Source organism: Dicentrarchus labrax, unplaced genomic scaffold, assembly GCF_905237075.1.
Source record: "Dicentrarchus labrax unplaced genomic scaffold, dlabrax2021, whole genome shotgun sequence".
Taxonomy (NCBI): domain Eukaryota; kingdom Metazoa; phylum Chordata; class Actinopteri; family Moronidae; genus Dicentrarchus; species Dicentrarchus labrax.
Window position 1 is genome coordinate 119,775 of NW_026136834.1, and position 23,537 is coordinate 143,311.

The window sequence follows — 23,537 nt, forward strand, 5'->3', positions numbered from 1 at the left end:
GTAGAGACCAAAATGACCAGAAAGTGGCAGAAAAGAAGAGCGGAGGAAATCATTGTGACACTGGAGGATATTTTACAAATGTTCACATTTAACTTTAAGTTCCTGAGCTTTTTATTTAGCTTAGCTTTAGCTTAAGATTTATCAATATTAGCACATTAAGTACATTTTATTTACAATGTACTAATACAACAGTTTATTTTGCTTTTCTTCTTTGAGGCAACATCCAGAGAGACTCTGTATCAATCAGTGTAATCCATTTTACACATAATGATCATTATATGAAACAGAAACAGCCTTCAGTCTGCACTGGACAGACAGACAGTTTGTAGCATTGAATGAACATTTATTTTAACTAAAGAAGTTAATGTAAGGTTTAAAAATCCATCTGTAAAATATGATTATATGAGTTATTTAAAGCTTTGAATGGGTCGATTAGGTTGTATGTAAAATCTCTTCATGGGGCCCCTGTGAACAGACAAATAATGAACTCAGTAACAAATGTGCTGCAGCCTCAAAGTGACTAAACAACTTACAGTTTTCGGTCAATTTTCAATTGGATGAAAGGAAACATAATAACTCAATTTGTCCTTTTTAAAAACAAACAAACAGTACTTTGCACAAATTCTATAAATGGGGCTCAGGTTTTAATGTACCGCTTTCTGAGAGCTGTTACAATTGTATCTCAGCTTTACACATAAAAAATATTGCATCAGAGAAGATCCTGGTACAGTATACTTGGATACAATACAATACAATAATGCTCCTATAACGGGTGTCGTAGAAGAAAATCCAAAGGGCGTCGGCAGAGGAAATGAGGAAGGCCGTGGACAGATGTGCAGATGGAAAAGCAGATAACAGATAACAAAAGCTGGTGGTCATCATGGCTGACAGGATGATCCTACAAAAACACAAAGTAGCAGTTGTACCTTTAATTTCAGTTGTTATGCAGCTCTCTGCTGTGTTATTGTGCAGATAACAATAATCCAAGTAAACAGGCTGCATAACCAAAGTAATCATAACTGATAACACAAAAATGATCAACTACAGTAATAATGCTGCTTAAATTGGCAATGTTAAACAATTTACACATCTAAATGAATACTGTGTCGTTTTAAAATAGTTCTTGAGGGGTTCTTTGGACGTTGGTGCCAGTTTGACAGACAGCTGTGCAGTATGTCATCAGTATCTGAGGTCGCTTACTGAAGAAGGATGAAGGATTTCTCATTTGGCAGCTCACCTCCTCTCTAGGAGGACCTAAGACGTGAGGAAAGGAATCGAGTGAGCGAAACGAGGAGACGTGTTGACATGATGATGCACCCCCTGTCATAATCATTAAAGTCCTATGACACTTCCCTCTTCCACCTCCTGTGCATTCACAGTCCGGTTTCCACACTCTACGAGTTACTTTTCAGAGTAAATTTCAATCAGTCAATTTCTAAACATTTTTCTATCCATCAATAGATCATACTCTCATTTATTATGTCATTGTGGTCATTTTCAACACTGTCAGTAATTCAGACACTATTTGACTTTACATCTGGAACCTTTAAAGTAATTTAACAATGTAATAAAACACAGGGTGACTCCTTATTGAACAGAAACCTTTACACTCACTTTAAGCTCTCTGATATTAGAAAGAAAGGTTAGTGCGCCCCCTGCTGATAAATAAAGGTTCAATATTAGTGTCACTGCATCTTCCTCTTCATGCTCCTATAATGTGTGCTGCTCTCACGTCTCCAGGTTCAGACACTATGAGGACTTTGTATTAGAAGTAAGCAGCCATGATACAACAGAAAGAAGACAAAGTAAAACAATTCATGAACACTTAACAATGTAAAGTCAGATTAAAATCAACATTGACTGGAAAAAAACCTGAAAGGTGTCCTGTGGAGTTTTATTCTACACAGACAACAGTTCAATCGTCTTCCTGCCTTTGCAGGTCCATTGCTGCGTTTGCTGCCACCTGTAGATCACAAGGTAACACAAACAGAGAGCCACTGATGAAGACATTGTTTCACAGCACTTACAGAGGTCAGAAACACCACAGGCTGTCTTTAAAGCAACTCTAAGGTTGGTATTTGTTGTGATTCTGCCCTCAGTTACCACTGTGGTAAATATGGACAGCTGAACATGTGCTGATATCTTGTCGTCTGTTTTGGTTCGGCACCATTCAGCACAACTGTTGTTCCCATGTGTATGTGTTTGTCAGTGAACTGGTGACTCTTACTGGTTGTTCTGGGTGCTGTTACAGAGGAGGCTGGGATCAGTGTAACAAATACTGCAGTGCAGGAACACTGACCATCACTAATATGAGGACTGAGAAGAAAAGTAGGAGGCTCAAGAGCTTCAATTCTCACGTTGGAATGAAATCTTTTGATATTATCACAGCTGTAATGAAAGTAAATGTCTTTTCTCCTTTCATTTTCAACTCAACCATCATATTTCTGTTCTGCTTCTTTAGTTTCATCATTTTCACAAGTTCTTTGTTTCTGTAAGGAAAAAACTGTATGAACACATGAATAGATTTCTTCTTCTGTTTGCACACAGTCTGCATGAAGAAAGACAAAAGAAACACTGAGACAGAGAGTCTAGAGTTATCTGGATTGTCTGTACAAACAGAGGAACTGGAGAACCAGAGAGCAACCGGGGAAGACAGAGAGAGTGCAGACCAACAGAGAAAACTTCAGGAGGAAGAAATAAAGGACTGTACACATCTGGAATGAGCAGGAGAAAGAGAGAGACAGAACAAACAAAGAAGATACAAAAGACAGAAAACCACGAAAACCAAAAGTGACATCAGTAGAAAGACAGAAAGGAGTCAGGAGTCGGTGTGAAAATGGAGGAGACAGAGGAGTTGGAGAGGATACTTCAGAGAATGAAGAAGATGGACACAGAGAGGACGCCCTCATAATACAGCAAGAGACACAATTCATACAGAAAGGCAGCTTTAAAGAGTTCTTCATACAGTAAAACAAACTGATAGATGTGACTGGATCAAAATATGTGCACAGATCAGGAGTCAGCAACCTTTATTATCAAAGAGTTATTTTTGGTTTCATTATTGTGTGTAAATATGTAAATATATAATTCAATAAAACTTTTTCGTGTATATTTGGGAATCATTCTTTTCACTGGTTTCTGATTCTGATTATTCTGTATTTGGTGAAGAGGAACTGATCACTCATGATTCCTCTTTGTAAGACTTCCATAAGACTGCTGGTGCTGTCCTCTCACAGGAGGGTCACTTCGACATTCAAGTTTCCATAACTAACATCATATCAAATAAATGCTGCTGCCCTGCTTATGAACCCTTCACACACATATTCAGGCACCTTTGACCTTTCTCATCATTTTGTGCCAAAGAAAATAGATTTGTAAAAACAGAAATAGTCTTTTTATTTTAATTCTATATGAAGGGGTGTCACAGACTGATATTCAACTCAAAATACTTTAGTTGTCCCTCAAGGGGCAATTCAAGGCCAGCGAGTGTGCCAACAGAAGTACACATAGACAGTTTAATCCAATCTTGCGAGTTAGATTATATACATTATATTAGATTGTATAATTTTGTGTTTGGTGTTACTTCGAACTTGTGACGTGTGGTAGTAGGAGAGAAAAATGTTTCCTCTTTTCTTGTTTTGTAACTGAGCCTTGGTTTCATTTGTGTTGTTTATTCATCACTCAGCACATTCTGGATGCTGACTGACCGCACAGAGGACTCTTTAACATCGTCCCCTCCTCCATTCAGCTGAACCTGGTCTCACAGAACAAGTTCCACTAACTCAGACTCTCTTTCATTGACAATGCTGAATAATCTGTTTTATAAGGTTGTATCATGAATCCAGTTGAACTCAGTGTGGCTCTCTTTGGGGTACCTGTCTTCACATTGGTGATCCTGATAAGTGGTCTCATAAAGCTGGTTGTTAACTGGTTCAGTGAACTCTGAGTTTATCAGTGCAGCTACAAGAGTCATGAGGAAGAAGGCAATCTTTTTAAATTTGTTTCTGTGCAGAAGAAGTTGGAATGTCTGTAAACACAGTATGAACAGGACTAAACTTTATATGAAAACTACTCTAACAACCTGATTATTAGTCATTCATTCAATGTTCAGTTACACCCTGTGGTTAAATAATACTGACTGAACTCAGCAACTCTTTAGAGAAATCAATAGAGGAACTCAAAACCAGATTGAAACTTACCGAAATTGGATAAAGTCATTGTATATCCTCATTTCCTGTCAGAACAGAACAACATTACAGTGGAGAGTTTGCATCCATCACGCTGTAAGTCAGAGTTTCTTTTAAAGTAAAACTTGAATGTTAAATGTTGGATTTGTCATCATTTCATTCTTTGACTGTTATAACAATGTGCAGATTATTTTATGGACAAACTCTCTGTGTTGTTTATTGTGATATCATTATAGTCTATATAAAGTGGACTCACACTGTTACGTAGACACTGAGTCTGTATTTTTATATTGTTATCATTTATTTTACAAACCTTTTATTGAAAGCTTTGAACTCTATTTTTAAAGGAAAAACGATGTTCAGAAAGATTAAGAAAAGAAAATGTATATCACACATAATATCTGGTATTAATCGTTTCCACTAGTATATCGATGTGATGACAACAGCATGTGACTGCGTGTTTGTACTTTACTGTCCATGAGGAGGTTAGATGAGGATGTGAGAACAACAGATCACAAAAACACCAAACCAAACAGAAACTAAAATAAACTCTAGAGTTTCTACCCTGTTCAACCTCATTTTCCACTAAATACATTTGTTTTTATTTATTTATTATTTTATTTTAAACAAGTAGACTAAAGGTTTGTGTCTTTCTTTATATTCAGGAGTCTACAATGCTGTATCCAAAGACAGAGCTCTGTGATGGACTGTCCTTCAGGACCTGCAGGGTTTTCATTATTCTTCTAACACAGTGTTTAACAGGTAATTTACACATAGAAACAGTCCAGTAACACATTGAGTGTGTGTGTGTGTGTGTGTGTGTGTGTGTGTGTGTGTGTGTGTGTGTGTGTGTGTGTGTGACAATATTTAGGATTTAGTTTTGATGCAGTTTTATTAAATGTTTTCTTACTTTTAGAAAGTTAAAATGAATCCATTCAGTCTGATGACATGTATTATAACTATACTACTGTTTCTTGTTTGTTCTTTAGTTTGCGTTGCAGAGCAGTCAGAGTTGATTTGTTCACATCAACCAATCGTAGCCCTGGCTGGTGATGATATCATTCTACCATGTTACCTTGATCCTCCAATCAGTGCCAGTTCTGAGACAGTGGTGTGGACCAGACCTGGTTTAGACCCAAAGTACATCCATGTTCACCAAGATGGACGACTGATGCATCGAATTCAAAATCCATCTTATTTTCTCCGAACGAGACTGTTTGTGGATGAACTGCAGAATGGAAACGTCTCCATGAAAATCTTCAGAGTAAAAATCTCTGATGCAGGAAAATACTTTTGCTTCCTTGAACCAATGTTGAAGAAAGTTTCCATCCAACTCACTGTTGGTAAGTCAGACTTTCTGAAGATGATGAATTACACATTTCTGCTGACTGCAAAGATCAGTAATGTAACTTTATATTAGAAGTAAGCAGCCATGATAAGACACAAAAAAAACAGTGCTGTGATTTATTTGTTGGATCTGAATCCACTGTTTGATATTCCTCCTCTCTTCTCATCAGGTGTCGTCTCCACTCCCATCATAGAGGTTGTCTCCAATAACAGTAGAAGTGTAGTTCTACAGTGTGAGTCTAAAGGCTGGTATCCAGAGCCTGAGGTGGTCTGGCTGGACGGTGAGGGGAAACCTCCTCTCTGCTGGACCTACAGAGACAGTCAGAGGTCCTGATGACCTCTATACTGTCAGCAGCAGAGTGACTGTGGAGAAGAGACACAGCAACAACTTCACCTGTAGAGTCCAACAGAAGGACATCAACCAGACCAGAGAGACACACATCTATGTTCCAGGTTATAAAGAGCTCTAAATATATTAAACATATTGTCACTGTTGAGCTCTAGTTTGATTCAATAATGTCATTCTGTTCTCTGTTCTACCTTTTCAGATTATTCATTCACAGTTCAGTCTTATGATTGGATTTGGATCATCATTCTTCTTTGCATCGATGTGCTCATCATCATCATTCCTGTTTGTATTATTGTGCTGCTCATTATCACTCTGATAATATGTAAGTCACATATTTATTTTCCTTTTTTATTCCAAGTTACTGTCAGAGCTCTTTATTGACATACATACAGGCATAACAACAGTAACTAAGCAAACAGTCTGAAATGATCTTCACTGCAGGAAATTTGGGGGAAATGGAGGAAATAAAAGAAAATGTGTTGCTTTCAAAAGCTTTCTCTCATTTGGAAATGTTCTGTTTATGAAAGTCACTGTGATGTTAAAAATATTCCAGTTCAATTATCATATTTTTGTTCTGATTGTGTAGTTTTCTCACTTTTAACACATTAGACAAAAACACATGAACACAACAACTTTAACACTTTCCTGTTTCTGTTTGAACACAGGCATTAGGAAGGAACCAGGATAAAGAAAATGAACTGACAGAGGAAGAAAAAGATGAACAGCAAGCTGTAAAAAAGGTCCATGATCGCAAGAAAGCCAAAAGTCACTAAGAAGCTAAATGCAGTTAAGAATTTATTTTAGATCACAGACAGAAGAAGAATCAGGAGCAGGAAATAACACTGAAGACGAGAGACAGAAGACACTTGAAAATACAGAGAGATGCAGCATTCAACGACGTTGAATAAAGACTTCCTGTAGTGATGGAGAACTAGAAAGTCGTAGAAAAGAAGAGTGGAGGAAATCATTGTGACACTGGAGCATATTCTTCATCTTTTTCTGCTCTACCCGGGTAGGCGGCTGTCAGAGCTCAGACGTAGTGGGTGTCGTCCACTAATCAGAAAGTTGGTGGTTAGATTCCCTCCAGTCGGCATTTTAAAGTGTCTTCGGGCAAGATATTGTACCCCAAATGGCTCCAGATGCTGCTGCTGTGCCGTGTGTGCGTGTGTGTGTGTGTGTGTGTGTGTGTGTGTGTGTGTGTGTGTGCATTAGTTACTTTCTGATGAACTTGAACCAACATAACCTCAAAATGCTGAAGCCGAAAGCAATGACAGGGCTGGTCTGGGTATCATTGGATAATCTGTAATTCATTTGTCATTTAAAAATGTCAATTTGTCTTTTATTTCATAAGAAAAAGGGTCTGATTTAGGTTTATGTGACCAAAGTCTAGTCACAGACAAAGGAAGACACAAGAAGTCCTGGCACTGTGCAACAGGTGAGGTTGAGACAGAGATACACTTTCTCTTAAAATCACATTTGAATACTTTAAAACATTTAATCCAACAATTCCAAACTTTAAAGAGTTAATCGACAATAACAAACAAAAGATTATATTGGGAGAGGGACATGCAGCAAACATAGAGCGACAAAATGTCACAAACTGAGGGACAGACATTAAAATATAATTACTGAATAAGACAAATCAATATCTTGTACATATGGAACACACACACATACACACACACACACATATGTTCTTTTCACCAGTATTTCCCTGTCCCCTATTCAACTGCAATTGTTGTTTTGTATTTAATTAATAGTTTCTTTATTAAATGTATTCTTAATGTTTATGTTTTCTTGATTCATTTTATTATTTTAATTCCATTTTTTTTAAAGAAAATTAAAATCATATTAAATTAAGAGAGAGAGTGTGAGAGTGTTTGTGAAAGAGTGTAACAGCAGTGGTTGTAGTCCAGCACAGACAGGCTGCAGTGATTGATGTTAATGTAGTTTGTGTCTGTTCATATGTGAACTGTGCTAATACTTACAAAGACACACAGTTACACTAGTGAATGTGTTACTCTGATGGTTTAATAGATTTTAGATGATAAATAGATGACAGGAAATCATCATGTATATTAGGCAACTTTTATTTTCTGCGTTTACAACATTTATTCACTCATCTAAAATATCTCTAAACATGAGACCTGATCCACATCAACTGCAGAGCAGAATAAACTGGAGACACGACAGGACTGTGTGTCACTTTACTTCATGACTCCTGATTTTATCCAGATGTTTTTGATCCAGGTGTTCATCCTCCAGGAGACTCAGTCAGTCTGTTCTTCATGTCTGCAGTTAACTGCTTCATCCTCTATCAGCAGCTCTCCTCTTCCTCTGCAGGAATATGTCTCCTTATGAACAGCCACAAGAAGGCGCAACAGGCTTTCTGACAGACACACAACTAAACACTCAACAGTGTTTACTTTATACCTCAGTCTGTATAAATGAGCTGACTTGTGCATTCAAATAGTTAAAGTGTTGGAGACCAAACCTCCCTCTGTTTAACCCCTGATGAGGGTTGAATCAATGAAAGGTCCAGTGTGTAACATTGAGGAGGATCTACTGGCACAGATGGAAGATAATAACTATGTTTTCATTAGTGTATAATCACCTGAAAATAAGAATCAAACCAACATTCAGGCTCTAAGATACGGCAGGTTTTACATTTCATATTTATCAGAGATTCTGACATCAAAGTTTGAATCTAAAGTGATTTTGTTTGTTCTGTACAGTCGACATCTATTGCTGTATGTCTGTCTGTCCTGGGAGAAGGATCCCTCCTCTATGGATCCTCCTGAGGTTGCTTCCTTTTTCTTCTGTTAATTGTTTTTTTGAGGTGTTTTTCCTTATATTACCTGAAGTGAGTGTCTAAGGCAGGAACTGCATGAAACTTAATGATGATCAACAGGCTGAAAGCAAACACCCGTTGTATGGTGTTATAAGATGCAAAATGGTAAGAGGAAGTTCCCACAAATAAAACAGCATGAAATCGATTTCTATTATAATTATTTTAAAACCATTTTAAATATTTTTTGACTAGACACATCTGGTTTGATGTAAAAGGCCAGGTGGAGCATAATATATCAGTAACTCATGTTTCATTCATTGTAAAGATTGTAAATGAGAAGATTCAGAATGACAATGATAAACTGACTATCACCATGGGCGTCGGATCAGGATGCAGGAATAAGACAGAAAACTTCAACCCTCTGAACAAAGTTTATTTTCTCTAAAACTCAAAGTTGCATTATGAAGGTTGCAAACATAAAATTAGAACTGTCACATGTTCATCTTAAATAATTCAGGATAAATAAAGTTCTCAGTTAAAGTAACATGAACACATAAGAACTAAAGAATAAGACAACCTCCTCTTACCAGAACTGCTGGCACATGCACCAATCAGAGCCTTTAAATCAGGAGTGATCAGGTGAACTCAGTCCGGTTAATGTGGAGTGATAACGAGAGCCAATCAGTGATCAGGTGATCAAGAAAAAAGGAAAATAAAGTTTATGACAAAGAAGTTTTGTATGATTACTGTGAACTGGTGATGATATCAGTGGTTTCAAGTATTTACAGCTGTGGCTGTTAACTCAGTGTGTCTGTAGTCAGACATATGAACACACAAACTGTGTTTTAGGCTTAAAAAGCACAAAGACAACATTGTTCATGGAGCCTCCAACTCTAAAAGCCACAAAACCTAAACTGTAAGTTAATATGAAGTCATAACACACGTTATCTGACTCAGAGTGGATGTGAAAGTACACGTTGTTTATCGGACCGTGCAGGTATTCTCAGTTGAGGCTCCCTGACACACACATACAACAATGTAGGATTTTTACATGAAACTCTTAATACATTATTTTAGTGATTCTTTTATTTATAGTGTGTTTCTAGATTAAGTCATCAATCTTCTTCTGCAGTATTGTGTCATACATGTGGCTACAGTAGTGGATGCTATGGTAATGTATTTGTGTCTTAACTGCAATGTTTGACGAATAAACAATAAAATCACATTGTTCAGGAGTTTATATAAACAACAAAACCACCACTGGGTTCAACAAACGTCTGAACAATTACAATCAGTGATTCCACTGCCTTCAAGAAAGTCTGAGACTCAGCTCAGTGGGTGTTATGTTATGTCGGACTTTTTAGATGGTTTGAATTGAGTCGACTTACTTACTCAGATGATTCACAAACTCATCTTGAAACCTGAGCTCAGTGACTTCAGTGCACATTGATCTTTTCTCACACTGTCACTCTTTCACCAAACACTCTTCTGGAGGTGAATTACACACAAACACATGAAGATAAATCACACTATAATGGTCTTGTGAGGACATCTACAAAAACACACTATCCAATAACTGTTTTATTATTTTTGTTGTACTGCACATTAACTGTGTTATTGTGCTGTAATTTACCAGCAGTATAACTGGTATGAGTTTGTCATATGCAAACATCTGAGGAATGGATTGCAGCCCATTTCACCACTTATTCCAAGTTAATGTCAGAGCTCTTTATTGACATAGATACAGGCATAACTACATTAACTAAGCAAACAAAAATTGAATTTAATTGAATCTGAAATTATCTTCACTGCAGGAAATTTGGGGAAAATATAGGAAATACAAGAAAATGTGTTAAAAATATTCCAGTTCAATTATCATATTTTTGTTCTGCTTGTGTAGTTTTCTCACTTTAACACTCATTCATTGATTAGACAAAAACACATGAACACAACAACTTCAACACTTTCCTGTTTCTGTTGGTTCACAGGCACAAAGTGGATCCTGAGGAATTTAATTAAACTGGAAGGAGATGTAACACATGGTGTGAAAGAGGCAATGTTAATGCTTGAAGGAAAGCCAAAAGTCCAGAAGCATAATGTAAATGTGAATGCAGCTCAATTTTTAGTGGATGGAAAGTAGCAACAGGAGGACCAGAGAGAGCAACTGGACAGAGTTCAGAGGTCGCAGTCAGAGGAAACATCAGGAGCAGGAAATAACACTGAAGACACTTTAAAACACAGAGAGACGCAGCGTTGAACGACGTGGACTAAAAAGCTTGTGAAGGGTCTGAGAACGAGGAGGAAATCATTGTGACACTGGAGGATATTCTCCATCTTTTCCTGGTCTACCAGCAGCGTAACTTCTGTATATGCAGATGATGCAGTTGCACAGGGGCCCGCAGCAGTTTAGGGCCCATAACAAACCACTGGTATCTGCAACGCTGCTATAATATTGATTGACGTGAGCTGAACCGACATCATGTGCAGCCGATGAATTTCCTGTTCATCCTGTACATTCTCCCCCTTGGTAACCTCATACGTCGTCATGGTCTCTGCATCCACTGTTATGCTGATGATGTCCAGCTCTACATCTCCACTTAATCCATAACCAACACAACCCAATCCACTCTGACACACTGCCTGACTCAAACTCAACTGTGACACATCTGAAATAATCTTCATCGGTCCAAAATCCTTCATCTTAAAACAGAAACAACTTCTGCTTCACCATTGACAGCACCACACTGTCTCCCTCCAACAGCAACATCTCCTTTGAACACCACATCAACCAAATCCCCAGAATTGCCTTCTTCTACCTGGAAAAACTAGACTATTGGAACAGGATCTTGTATGGTACATCCTTCAAAGTCTTTAAGAAACTTCAGTACATCCAGGGTTAGGGTTAGGAAACTAATCATTCATACACACTCATAGCAAAATGAGGTTTCAGTGTCTTGCTCAAGGACACTTCAACATGCAGTGAGAGGAGCCAGGGATTGAACCGCCAGCCTTCCGATTAGTGGAACGACTCACTCTACCTCTGAGCCACAGCCGCCCTGCAAAGCCTCTGCTCTTCTGAGACCAGCCTCCTGTCTCCACCACTGAGGACCAAGCACGGTCCCTGGGGTGAGCTGCCCCCTTCCATCTGGGACTCCCCAAAAACATCCGAGACTGTACCAATCCGTCCACTTTAAAAGCACTGATCAAAACCCACCTGTTCAGAACTGACTTTAATGTTTGATTCATTGTTGAGTGTTGTGTATAGATGGATAGATCTATATACACACATGTCAAATAGAAACTTCTGTTTATACTATAGTTTGACTGAATACTGAGACATCTGCATCCACCTTGCCCAATATGTCCAGCTAATCAACATTTAAATGCAATATCTGATCAATAATTTCACATTGCAGAGCTGTAACTAAACTTGACAGTGAGACTAGACAATTATTATCTTATTTTGAATTGATGTGTCTGTGAGGACTGCAGTCACCCCCATATATCACCAGGACTGATTCCAGACCTGTTATGGCTGTGTGAGTTCTCAGTTGACAGCAGGGAGTGGAAGAACCGGCTCTGTGGGTGAGGGCACTGACATTGAACACCTTTACCTGCAATGTGCAGGGTGAGGGTGGTGGCTGTGCTTTTGTTGGCTACTATTTTCTGTTAAATAGATGTGATCATTGTTTTAGGTTTTTTAACACCTTTTTTGGATCTTAATGAATCTTTTGTTAAGTGCGTCACAAGATCTCAGCCACTTTCAATCTGTGTTGTCCTGATTTCTCAACAATATCTGTAACAGATCATCAACAGAGGACTCTGACACAGACGGAGTTTGTGGTTCTTATTGCAGGAGGGTTTTCACAAATTTACAGTTAACTCTTTCTGTAGTCAGACAGCTGACAGAGTACTTTATTTATGTCAGAGAGAACCAACATCACAGTGGAAAGTTTGCATTCCTCATTCTGCAGGTAAGAGTCATTTAAAACTTGAAGATTTAATGTGATAAATTAAATGTTCTATGTTGTTTCTGTTGAGGGATAATGCCAGACGAGGTGCATTTGCCTCCATGAAGTCCATTAATTCCTGATTATGGACTAATGGAAGATAGATACTTTATTCATCCCCAAGGGGAAATTTACAAGGGATGGGTCCAGGTGTGCGTATGCTTGGCTTTCAGGAGCCCTTATTGCCTAACCAGGAAATTAAGATTGTGACTACTTCAAACCTATGACATTTATCTGTTGGTGACTTTTGAAACACTGCAATAGAAACACTTTGCTGGGACATTCATTTTGGTGTCTGCTCCTCACTACAGAACTATTATTCGCTGTCATGGTGACAGGTTATAAAGGCGACCACGCACACTAACGGAGTACACTCGAGTTTGAATGAACAGGTGATATTCCCCTGCGCGAGACTGGTTGCGATGGCGGGTTCAAAGCTCGCTGTTTCTGATGTAAACTAAATCCTGTGATGTATATTTATGTATTCCTCTGGAACCAGTAGGGTCTCCTGCATTTTCTAGATTCACAGGGCTCTCAAATGTGTAAATGAGTTCAAAGCAAGCACTATAGGGAATGGCAATGTATGTGACAAAACACTGCAAACGTCAATAGAAGGTCCAAAATCCTCATGTTATCGGTCTTATGTCATGGTTGTTTTTAATGTTTGTAATTACATCCAGCCTATAAATGAATCAGTCTGAGGTATGAGATTAATGTGTGCACTATCTGTGTTTACCACAGTTTATCTCACTCATCATCACACAGATAGTCTACAAAATTCAGCAGTTTAGTCTACATATGCACGTCACAACTTTGTGAAGTCTCTCCCTCCCTCTCCCATCTTAATCTTTTCCTTTAATTGGCCCGTCTCAGATATGGCTTTTTCTTTGAGACTCTGCCTAGAAGGCCAGCATCCTGAAGTCGTCTCTTTGCTGTTGATGTAGAGACTGGTGTTTTGCGGGTACCATTTAATGATGTTTCCAGTTGAGGATCTGTGAGGCGTCTGTTTCTCAGACTAGAGACTCTAATGTACTTGTCCTCTTCCTCAGTTGTGCACTGGGGCCTCCCACTTCTCTATAGTGGAATGACATTTCTAAGTGACCCCAAATCCTATAAAATATCCTAACAAAATGTCTGTCATCTGTTTTTGACCTTGACCTGTCTCAGTCTACACTGAGTCTCTCTCTCCCTTTAAAAGTGTCCTGCAGCATTTAGTGCTTCAGTGCATCCTTTACCTTAATAAATTATTCTTATTTGAAGTGTTATTGACTATGACATTAGCTCTCAATCCAAATGAGCTATGAGACAGTGAAACCAAAGACAAACTAAAATCAACTCTAGTTTCTGCCCTGTTCAACCTCTTTTTCCACTAAAGACATTTGACTTATTTGTGTGTTGTTTTTAAACTACCAGACTTTTTTTTATCTTCAGATGCTGCTCATTGGACAGTTCTTCAGGACCCACATTCCTGTGCTTATTATCATTCTTCTAATACAGAGTTTAACAGGTAGTTTCTACATTAATAATTAGAAAAAACAAATTTTAGTTGTTGAGACATTTCACATTGAACTAAGGTCAATAGATTTAACTCTCTGGGAAACTCTGTGAAGAACATTTAATGAGATCCAATGCAATATTTCCAACCTGATACAGAACATTTTATTCACAGTCTCCCTCTTCAGTTACACATAATGTCACATATCGACTGAGGGAAAAAAACTGTGGTCAACAAGAAAAAATTAGAAAGAGACAAAAAGACTTCCACAAACATTTTAACAATGTTTTCTTTGTTTTTGATGCAGTTTTATTAAATGTTTTCTTACTTTTAGAAACTAAAAATGAATCCATTCAGTCTGATGACATGTATTATAACTATACTACTGTTTCTTGTTTGTTCTTTAGTTTGCGTTGCAGAGCAGTCAGAGTTGATTTGTTCACATCAACCAATCGTAGCCCTGGCTGGTGATGATGTCATTCTACCACGTTACCTTGATCTTCCAATCAGTGCCAGTTCTGAGTCTGGGTCTGGCTGGACGGTGAGGGAAACCTCCTCTCTGCTGGACCTACAGAGACAGTCAGAGGTCCTGATGACCTCTATACTGTCAGCAGCAGAGTGACTGTGGAGAAGAGACACAGCAACAACTTCACCTGTAGAGTCCAACAGAAGGACATCAACCAGACCAGAGAGACACACATCTATGTTCAAGGTTATAAAGAGCTCTAAATATATTAAACATATTGTCACTGTTGAGCTCTAGTTTGATTCAATAATGTAATTCTGTTCTCTCTTCTATCTTTTCATCTGATTTATTCACAGTTCTGTGGTCTTTTTATTAGATTTTTTGGATCATCATCATTCCTGTTTGTATTAATGTGCTACAAGTTCCTGTCAGAGCTCTTTATTGACATACATACAGGCATAACAACAGTAACTAAGCAAACAGTCTGAAATGATCTTCACTGCAGGAAATTTGGGGAAAATTGAGGAAATTATTAAAATGTGTTGCTTTCAAAAGCTTTCTCTCAAATGTTCTGTTTATGAAAGTCACTGTGATGTTAAAAATATTCCAGTTCAAACAACAAAAACACATAAACAAAACCACTTCAACACTTTCCTGATTCTGTTGGCCCACAGACATAAAGAGGATCCAGAGGAATTAAATGTAACACTGAAGACACTTTAAAACACAGAGAGACGCTGCGTTGAACGACGTGGACTAAAAACCTCCTGTAGTGACCGAGAACAAGGAGGAAATCATTGTGACACTAGAGGATATTCTCCATCTTTTCCTGCTCTACCAGCAGCATAACTTCTGTATATGCAGATGATGCAGTTGCACAGGGGCCTGCAGCAGTTCAGTGAGCTTAGCCCCTTATGTTAACTGTTAACTGTAAGCTTTATAATCTTTTATTGTTTGTTTTGTTTTTGTTTTCATATTATTGTAATTGTCTGCTTTTATTTGCCTCATTGTCATCATGAAATGTTAAATAAAGCTTCTTGTTGTCTGACTTGGCTAGGCTGACTGTTGGCTTAAAAGTTAAAGAGAAAAGAATGTTGAAATAGTTCTACCAAACAGTTCCCACTCAAGGTCCACTTACTGGTATTTTCTTGAGTTTTCAGCCACATCACACAGTGTTCATGGATGTATGAAGTTTGTTCAGATAATTTCAGCAACCTCAGACTGTAACAGAACAGTTTACCTGCAGCCTTCATTGTATTTTATGGAACAGGAAAGTTTGATCTTCCTCCTGGAGCAGAAGGTGAATTATACATATACAAAACCTGACATTATATCGTTGTAGGAAGGGGGGCAAGTCTTCAGCACATTATGTTGCCGTAGCATAAGGGCCCCAAATCTTCATGTATCTATCTATCAGTTTATAACATAGAAAGTTTTAGCCATTTCGTCCAGACACTCCGTCACTGGTATATCCCCTCTAGTTTTCCAATAGATACCCTACATCCAGTGATAAGTACCATTCTGCACCATGAGATCTGCTGAGCATTTAGTCCACTTCCCTTTGGCATCACACCTTATAGACAGATCATCAGTTCCTGTACCAGTACAGACACCATCAAGTGTAATCTGTTTATATGTACTGTAGGGCTCTCTTCATTTCACCTTTATTCATTGTAAAGACTTTAAAAAGTCTCTCTAAAATCCTTGGTGTCTTTTGTAGTACAAGTATGAATTTGCTTCTGTTAGACCATGAACCAGTTGGGACTTTGATGTTTCTGATGTGTGTTTCAACTGAAGGCAAACAGATTGAAGGAGAGGCCCCCTATCGACTGGGACTGACCTGTCTGAGTGCAGGAGACCATGACACTGCCAAACAGGTATCTGTGTGTGTGTGTGTGTGTGTGTGTGTGTGTGTAGGTGTGTGTGTACGCGCCTGTGTGTGAGCACTCGCCTACCTATCTAACAAGGCACCTTAGCATCCTTACACACCCACAAACAGGGGACTTTTCTGGGGTCCCCTCTTGGACATGCTTTGAATCGACCTAAAATCATGTGTAATTTGCTCTTGTGAACTTTTTAAAATTTTGCCAACAGGGGACTTAAAGGTGTGTGAGTGTTAAATCCATATTCGGCTTTGACTCTGCAGGCTGGAGCAGGGATTTGTTGTTGTTCCATACCATTCAACAGGGGACCCCTGTCATTCTATACAGTCCCCAATTTAAAGTACTAACATACCAGTTAGACTGCACAGTTTAAGATACATTTCAGTTGACAATACTGATTCAATTCAACTGAATTTCATTTAGTTCCAAATCATCTCAGGACATTTCATATGGAGCAGGTTTAGACCATAGTCTTTATAAAATTAAGGAGGAAAAAAAGACTTATGAAGTGGCCCATACTGAGTATCAGCATGACCTTAATGCAGCTTGTGTGCCTTTCACTACATGCAAACTCTCAGTTCTTCATCCTGCACCATTTGACAACCCTCTTATATGCCTTCTATATTCACCAATACATTAACAACTTCATGTGCCACAGATTATAAATATTAGGGAAAAACAAATAATAGTTCAATGCAGGTAAGGACTTCAGTCCAACCAAAACCATCTGCACTATAATAAGGTAAATTAAGCTACACATTTTCACCAGTGACTACAGTAGCTGCCTGGGGTCTAACAGTGGGCTTTGTGGGGTTAACTGCTTCATCCTCTATCAGCAGCTCTCCTCTTCCTCTGCAGGAATATGTCTCCTTATGAACAGCCACAAGAGGGCACAACAGGCTTTCTGACAGACACAACTAAACACTCAACAGTGTTTACTTTATACCTCAGTCTGTATAAATGAGCTGACTTGTGCATTCAAATAGTTAAAGTGTGGGAGACCAATCCTCCCTCTGTTTAACCCCGGATGAGGGTTGAATCAACCAATTTTAATTTAATACAACCTTCAGTAGCACTGCAAAAGGAAACTACTGCCCACATCCTTGTAGTTTAAATGCCACGGTGGCTCATTTGTCAAAATCAAAAGCTTTTGTAAAGTCAATGAAAATAACAAATGTTGACTTATTGTCCTCTTTTCTATTCCTTAAATATACAATGCATAAATATAGTTAATAAAAGCTCTACATGCAAATTAAATAAAGTGAAACATTCATATAAAATAAATACTGAAGCCTTAACATACATTTCAATATATGAGTAAATATCCAAGCTCTCCAAAGTAATGAATAGAACTAATGTGTAGAATCATCTGCCTTAACTCATTTCAATAGCACATAAGTTCAAAGCCACACTGGAGACATGTGCAGTATCGCTTTCTACCACCATATGGTGTAATGTGTGGTTATTCCTTAGAAAAGAGTGTCTGTGAACAGAAAGTCCCTTGTGGGATGTCACTTACTCCTGCTGACACTCTGTGTTATAGCCAGATAGCACATCATGATTTACACACTGGCTACGGTAAGTACAAATACAATCACTCCACAAATGTTGTTAAAACAGATGGTTATAGACTATAGGCTGTAGCACCCTCAGCAGCCTCTGTCACAGATGTGTCTACAAGGCAATAGGACTGAAGACCCAAATGCAGACACTGAGGCAGAACAGGTGGAAGAAGAACGACTTTACTAAATCAGTGTTCAATTTAACAGACTTAACTTTAAGCCTTGATGTCATTTAAACAGGTGAGTTATATAAAGATTCACCTCACTTATAGTTGTCATGAGTGGAGTATTTGTACTGCTTCTTGTACCAGGCTGTAAACACATTTGCTTTACTGGTTGCAGCCACAGAGGTTGCAGCTTGCTTACCCCATGCACAGTCTGCAAGTGGGCAGGAAATAAGAACTATGCCCCATTTAAGCAGCAAGAAATACGCAACCTAATGCAAACCCACAGCCTTCAGTCAGAGATGGAGGTGCATGTTGTGTTTGATATGGCTGAAATGTGTGAAGTCTTTTGACAGATAGTAATATAGTATTTATAAAAACCCAGTTTAGCGTCTTCATTTACTCGTATGAATCTTCATTTCTTGAGCACAACGGCCTACATGACAGGTCACTTAGCTCATTGTATTTCACATTTGGAATGAGGGAGGAAGTGTGTTTAAAGCAATACCAAAAACAGGCACATGAGCACGATACAGCTGCGTTTCACCTCTGTGTCACTCGACAGGATGAAACGTGAATACAGCTAGGAAGTGCTTCATTGTGACAGTGTGACTTTAAAAACAACATGGAGATGAATAAGTGAATTGTACATTTCAAAGTCACAGCTTATTATCTTCAAATGTGAGACTGACATAAATGATGAGCTATCAAACATATTCTAAATATAAACTTTTACACTTTAACTGTGGTGGAAGAAGTCTTATATTAATATTTTAAACACTGAGTAGAAGTAGTCAAAGCCCAGAAAGATAATTTAAATACTGCAGTTTAAAAGTCCCTGCCTTCATTTTAAGTCAATATAAAGCAGTATTAGCAGTGAAACATAGTTTGGTGGTTCTTATTTTGAATAATGAGTGTGAAGTGTTCAATGTGCTGACAGTGATGCAGAGTTTGATGTTGTAGCAGCTTGAGGTGGAGCTCAGAGTTTTACTTTTGGAGATTTAAGAACTATGCAGCATGTTTTCTGTTTGTCTGTTGAAGGATTTCAACAGAAGGTTATTTTATTATATTTGTGACAAACTGACATGACTGTATGTCTCTAAAGCACATTGTGAGAGAGGTGGAGATAGAGTGAGTTGTTGTTTGTTGTTCTCTGCAGAGGATTTCCTGTATCTCATGTTAGGTATGGTCGTACTTCCTGAGTTCTTGTCTGGGCGAGATGTCTGGGCAACATCACGCTGTAAGTCAGAGTTTCTTTTTAAAGTAAAACTTGAATGTTAAATGTTGGATTTGTCATCATTTCATTCTTTGACTGTTATAACAATGTGCAGATTATTTTATGGACAAACTCTCTGTGTTGTTTATTGTGATATCATTATAGTCTATATAAAGTGGACTCACACTGTTACGTAGACACTGAGTCTGTATTTTTATATTGTTATCAATTATTTTACAAACCTTTTATTGAAAACTTTGAACTCTGAAAGATGAAGTGAAAGATTAAATATGTTTTTATCCTCCAACAGTGGAGGAGGAAGAACTCTAACAGTCAGTAAATGAAGCACTACCACAAAATACATAGTCCTTAATCAGTATTTTACTCATTTAATCAATAATCTACTTTCAGGATGAAGTACTATTAACAGTTAAAGGATAAATGTTACAGTTCTTTTCAATAATTAACAGTTAATTTCCTGTGAAATGATTGAGGAGTTAACATGTGAGGGCTTTAAAGGATGTATTTAGCTGCAGTGTAAGTGGCTGCAGTTTAGGTGGTGTACATGCATCCGGGGGAAGTTATAGAAGCAAACAAAGTCGCCATTACTGCGGTAGCATCTCCGAACAATATGTGCACGTTTGAACGCAAGCCCAAGACCAATTTCCTACTTTTTTTCTCTGTTTCTAGCTACTAACAAACGTTCAACTAATACTGAACTAACTCAATCTGAATACTGCTAAGAGGTCCATTCATCAGTAACCGGGGGCAACTGCCTGGCTTCAATCAAACTACCTACTCTCAGGATTACACTGCAGTAATGGCGGCGGCACTAGACAGATACTAAACAGCTTTGGATTAAAGCATTTTAGAAATGCAGCCACAGAAGCAGATCATTATCGGTTATCGTATCAGCTGAAAAAAAATCCATATCGATCATCCCTCATAAAAATGATGCAGTTACAGACACCAGTCAACTACATGATCAAATAATATATCAAACAATATATATATTTGTTTTCCTTATAAGACCTGAGAGAGAGTGATTAAGTCAGGATAGACACAAGAACTGACTCCCATATTATAACAAAAGGTAGCAAGCTAACTAAACAGCTAGTTGTCACATTGTGAGCTGCTGACTTCAAGCTGATGGACCCAAAGTAATTCCTAAAGTGCTTCTCCATCAATATATAATGTAAATGAACAGTATGTTTACACTTTGTTTGGCCACATACGTGATCTCTGCCTCAAAGTAACCCATCACACTCTGACTGCTTACACATGTGCATACAGGGGCGCGCTGATGCCCACACAGTGCTCACTGGTGTTGCACTGGGGTAGTTAGCAGGAGAGAGAGAGGGTAAAAAAGACATGAGAGCAACAATAACCTCGACCTGATATTTGGAAACAATGAAGAGATTCAAAGAAAAAGACAGGAAAGGGGCACTTTCACTCTCAAAATGGCAGGTTGGTTCTTCAGCTGCCTTTGGGGTCTGTGTCTGCCTGACAGGAAGTCACATCACATGAGGAGCAAAACCCAGTGCACATATAGTTCACTGAGACAGAAAGAAGAGAAGAAGAGAGACCCTGGTTGATCTCATTTTCCACAAAGTAAAGACATGTGTTTCAATTGTGTGGTTTTTTTTAAACATCCAGATTAAGGGATTTTGTTTTTGTTTTTTATTGTCAAGAGTTCACAATGCCACCCAGTAATGGACTGCTCTTCAAGACCTTCAGTGTTTTGCTGCTAATACAGAATTGTGAAGGTGATTTCTGTAAATGTGTGTGTGTGTGTGTGTGTGTGTGTGTGTGTGTGTTGGAAAGCAGAAGACACAACTAAGTTTCTGATCCAAAAACCTTCCAATCCCTTCTATCCATTTCTGTAACAACAACAAAAACCCAGGGACATCATTCACATCAAAATTAATGCATTCATTATATGTTCTTGTGTCTTAAGGGTTCGAGCTTAATACTAATGCTAATGCTAACATGCTCACAATGATAACAATTTGCAGCAGGTAGAACTTGTCCATCATCTTAGTTCAGCATATTAACATGCTTTTTAAATATTTGGTCATAAAGTATTGGACAAACTGAAAGTTTGAACTTTCAGAGACTCTGGAGGAAAAGTCAGAGGAATTCATTCTCTGGGAACCAGGAATATTTCTACAAGATATAATGGGAACTAAACAAAGTGACAGACTGATGATCATCATTGCCCCTAAAAACTCCAGTCAATGTAAATTTCTTTACAGAGAGTCAGCTGCTGTTTATATTCTCACTGCTGATGCTGTCTGATATTTGTGCTTGAAGCTCAAACTGTGATGAGTGTGAGTCAGATACAGACTCTGAGGCTCCAGCGGTCGATTGTCTTTGTTTTTGATGCAGTTTTATTAAATGTGTTCTTACTTTTAGAAAGTAAAAATGAATCCATTCAGTCTGATGACATGTATTATAACTATACTACTGTTTCTTGTTTGTTCTTTAGTTTGCGTTGCAGAGCAGTCAGAGTTGATTTGTTCACATCAACCAATCGTAGCCCTGCCTGGTGATGATGTCATTCTACCATGTTACCTTGAATCTCCAATCAGTGCCAGTTCTGAGACAGTGGAGTGGACCAGACCTGGTTTAGACCCAAAGTACATCCATGTTCACCGAGATGGACGACCTGCAAATCTATTTCAAAATCCATCTTATTTTTACCGAACAAGACTGTTTGTGGATGAACTGCAGAATGGAAACGTCTCCATGAAAATCTTCAGAGTGAAAATCTCTGATGCAGGAAAATACTTTTGCTTCCTTCGATCAATGTCGAAGAAAGCTTCCATCCAACTCACTGTTGGTAAGTCAGACTTTCTGAAGATGATGAATTACACATTTCTGCTGACTGCAAAGATCAGTAATGTAACTTTATATTAGAAGTAAGCAGCCATGATAAGACACAAAGAAAACAGTGCTGTAAGTTATTTGTTGGATCTGAATCCAATGTTTGAAATTCCTCCTCTCTTCTCATCAGGTGTCGTCTCCACTCCCATCATAGAGGTTGTCTCCAATAACAGTAGAAGAATAGTTTTACAGTGTGAGTCTAAAGGCTGGTATCCAGAGCCTGAGCTGGTCTGGCTGGACGGTGAGGGAAACCTCCTCTCTGCTGGACCTACAGAGACAGTCAGAGGTCCTGATGACCTCTATACTGTCAGCAGCAGAGTGACTGTGGAGAAGAAACACAGCAACAACTTCACCTGTAGAGTCCAACAGAAGGACATCAACCAGACCAGAGAGACACACATCTATGTTCCAGGTTATAAAGAGCTCTAAATATATTAAACATATTGTCACTGTTGAGCTCTAGTTTGATTCAATAATGTCATTCTGTTCTCTCTTCTATCTTTTCAGATGATTCATTCACAGTTCAGTCGTCTCCTGATTGGATTCTGATCATCGGCACTCCTGTTTGTATTATTGTGCTGTTCATCATTATCTCTCTGACAATATGTAAGTCACATATTTATTTTCCTTTTTTATTCCAAGTTCCTGTCAGAGCTCTTTATTGACATACATACAGGCATAACAACAGTAACTAAGCAAACAGTCTGAAATGATCTTCACTGCAGGAAATTGGGGGAAAATGGAGGAAATAAAAGAAAATGTGTTGCTTTCAAAAGCTTTCTGTCATTTGGAAATGTTCTGTTTATGAAAGTCACTGTGATGTTAAAAATATTCCAGTTCAATTATCATATTTTTGTTCTGCTTGTGTAGTTTTCTCACTTTAACACTCATTCATTGATTAGACAAAAATACATGAACACAACAACTTCAACACTTCCCTGTTTCTGTTTGAACACAGGCACAAAGAAGATCCGGGACAAAGTAAATTCACAGAGAAAGAAAATAAAAAACGAAATAATTTCACAGTGGGAGAGATGTATGAACAGCTGAATGTAAAGGAGGCAGCGTTTGTGATTCCAACAAAGCCAACATTGATGCAGAATGCTTTTCAATCTATGTGAGCAGGTGTTGTCTTTGAGCCAGTGAAAAGGCTGCAGACACACAGTGAAGAAGTGAGATCT

The 23,537-nt window shown here is 38.3% G+C and overlaps 1 protein-coding gene and 1 long non-coding RNA gene across 2 annotated transcripts in view; both read left to right on the forward strand.

Annotated features, from left to right (window-relative positions):
* The window catches only part of LOC127360031 (putative selection and upkeep of intraepithelial T-cells protein 1 homolog), a 31,954-nt gene extending 8,423 nt beyond the window's left edge, over positions 1–23,531 (forward strand). The window contains exons 2-6 of the mRNA XM_051394295.1: positions 4,853–4,949; positions 21,959–22,312; positions 22,487–22,768; positions 22,864–22,962; positions 23,315–23,531. Coding sequence (XP_051250255.1) covers positions 4,862–4,949; positions 21,959–22,312; positions 22,487–22,768; positions 22,864–22,962; positions 23,315–23,406 — 915 coding nt within the window. The 5' untranslated portion in view covers positions 4,853–4,861 and the 3' untranslated portion in view covers positions 23,407–23,531. The remainder of the gene's footprint in view (positions 1–4,852; positions 4,950–21,958; positions 22,313–22,486; positions 22,769–22,863; positions 22,963–23,314) is intronic.
* On the forward strand, positions 12,572–14,725 carry LOC127360032 (uncharacterized). The gene is made up of 3 exons (XR_007883136.1): positions 12,572–12,648; positions 14,116–14,191; positions 14,587–14,725. It is a non-coding gene; the product is annotated as an uncharacterized LOC127360032 (long non-coding RNA).
* Positions 23,532–23,537: the final 6 nt, after the last annotated feature.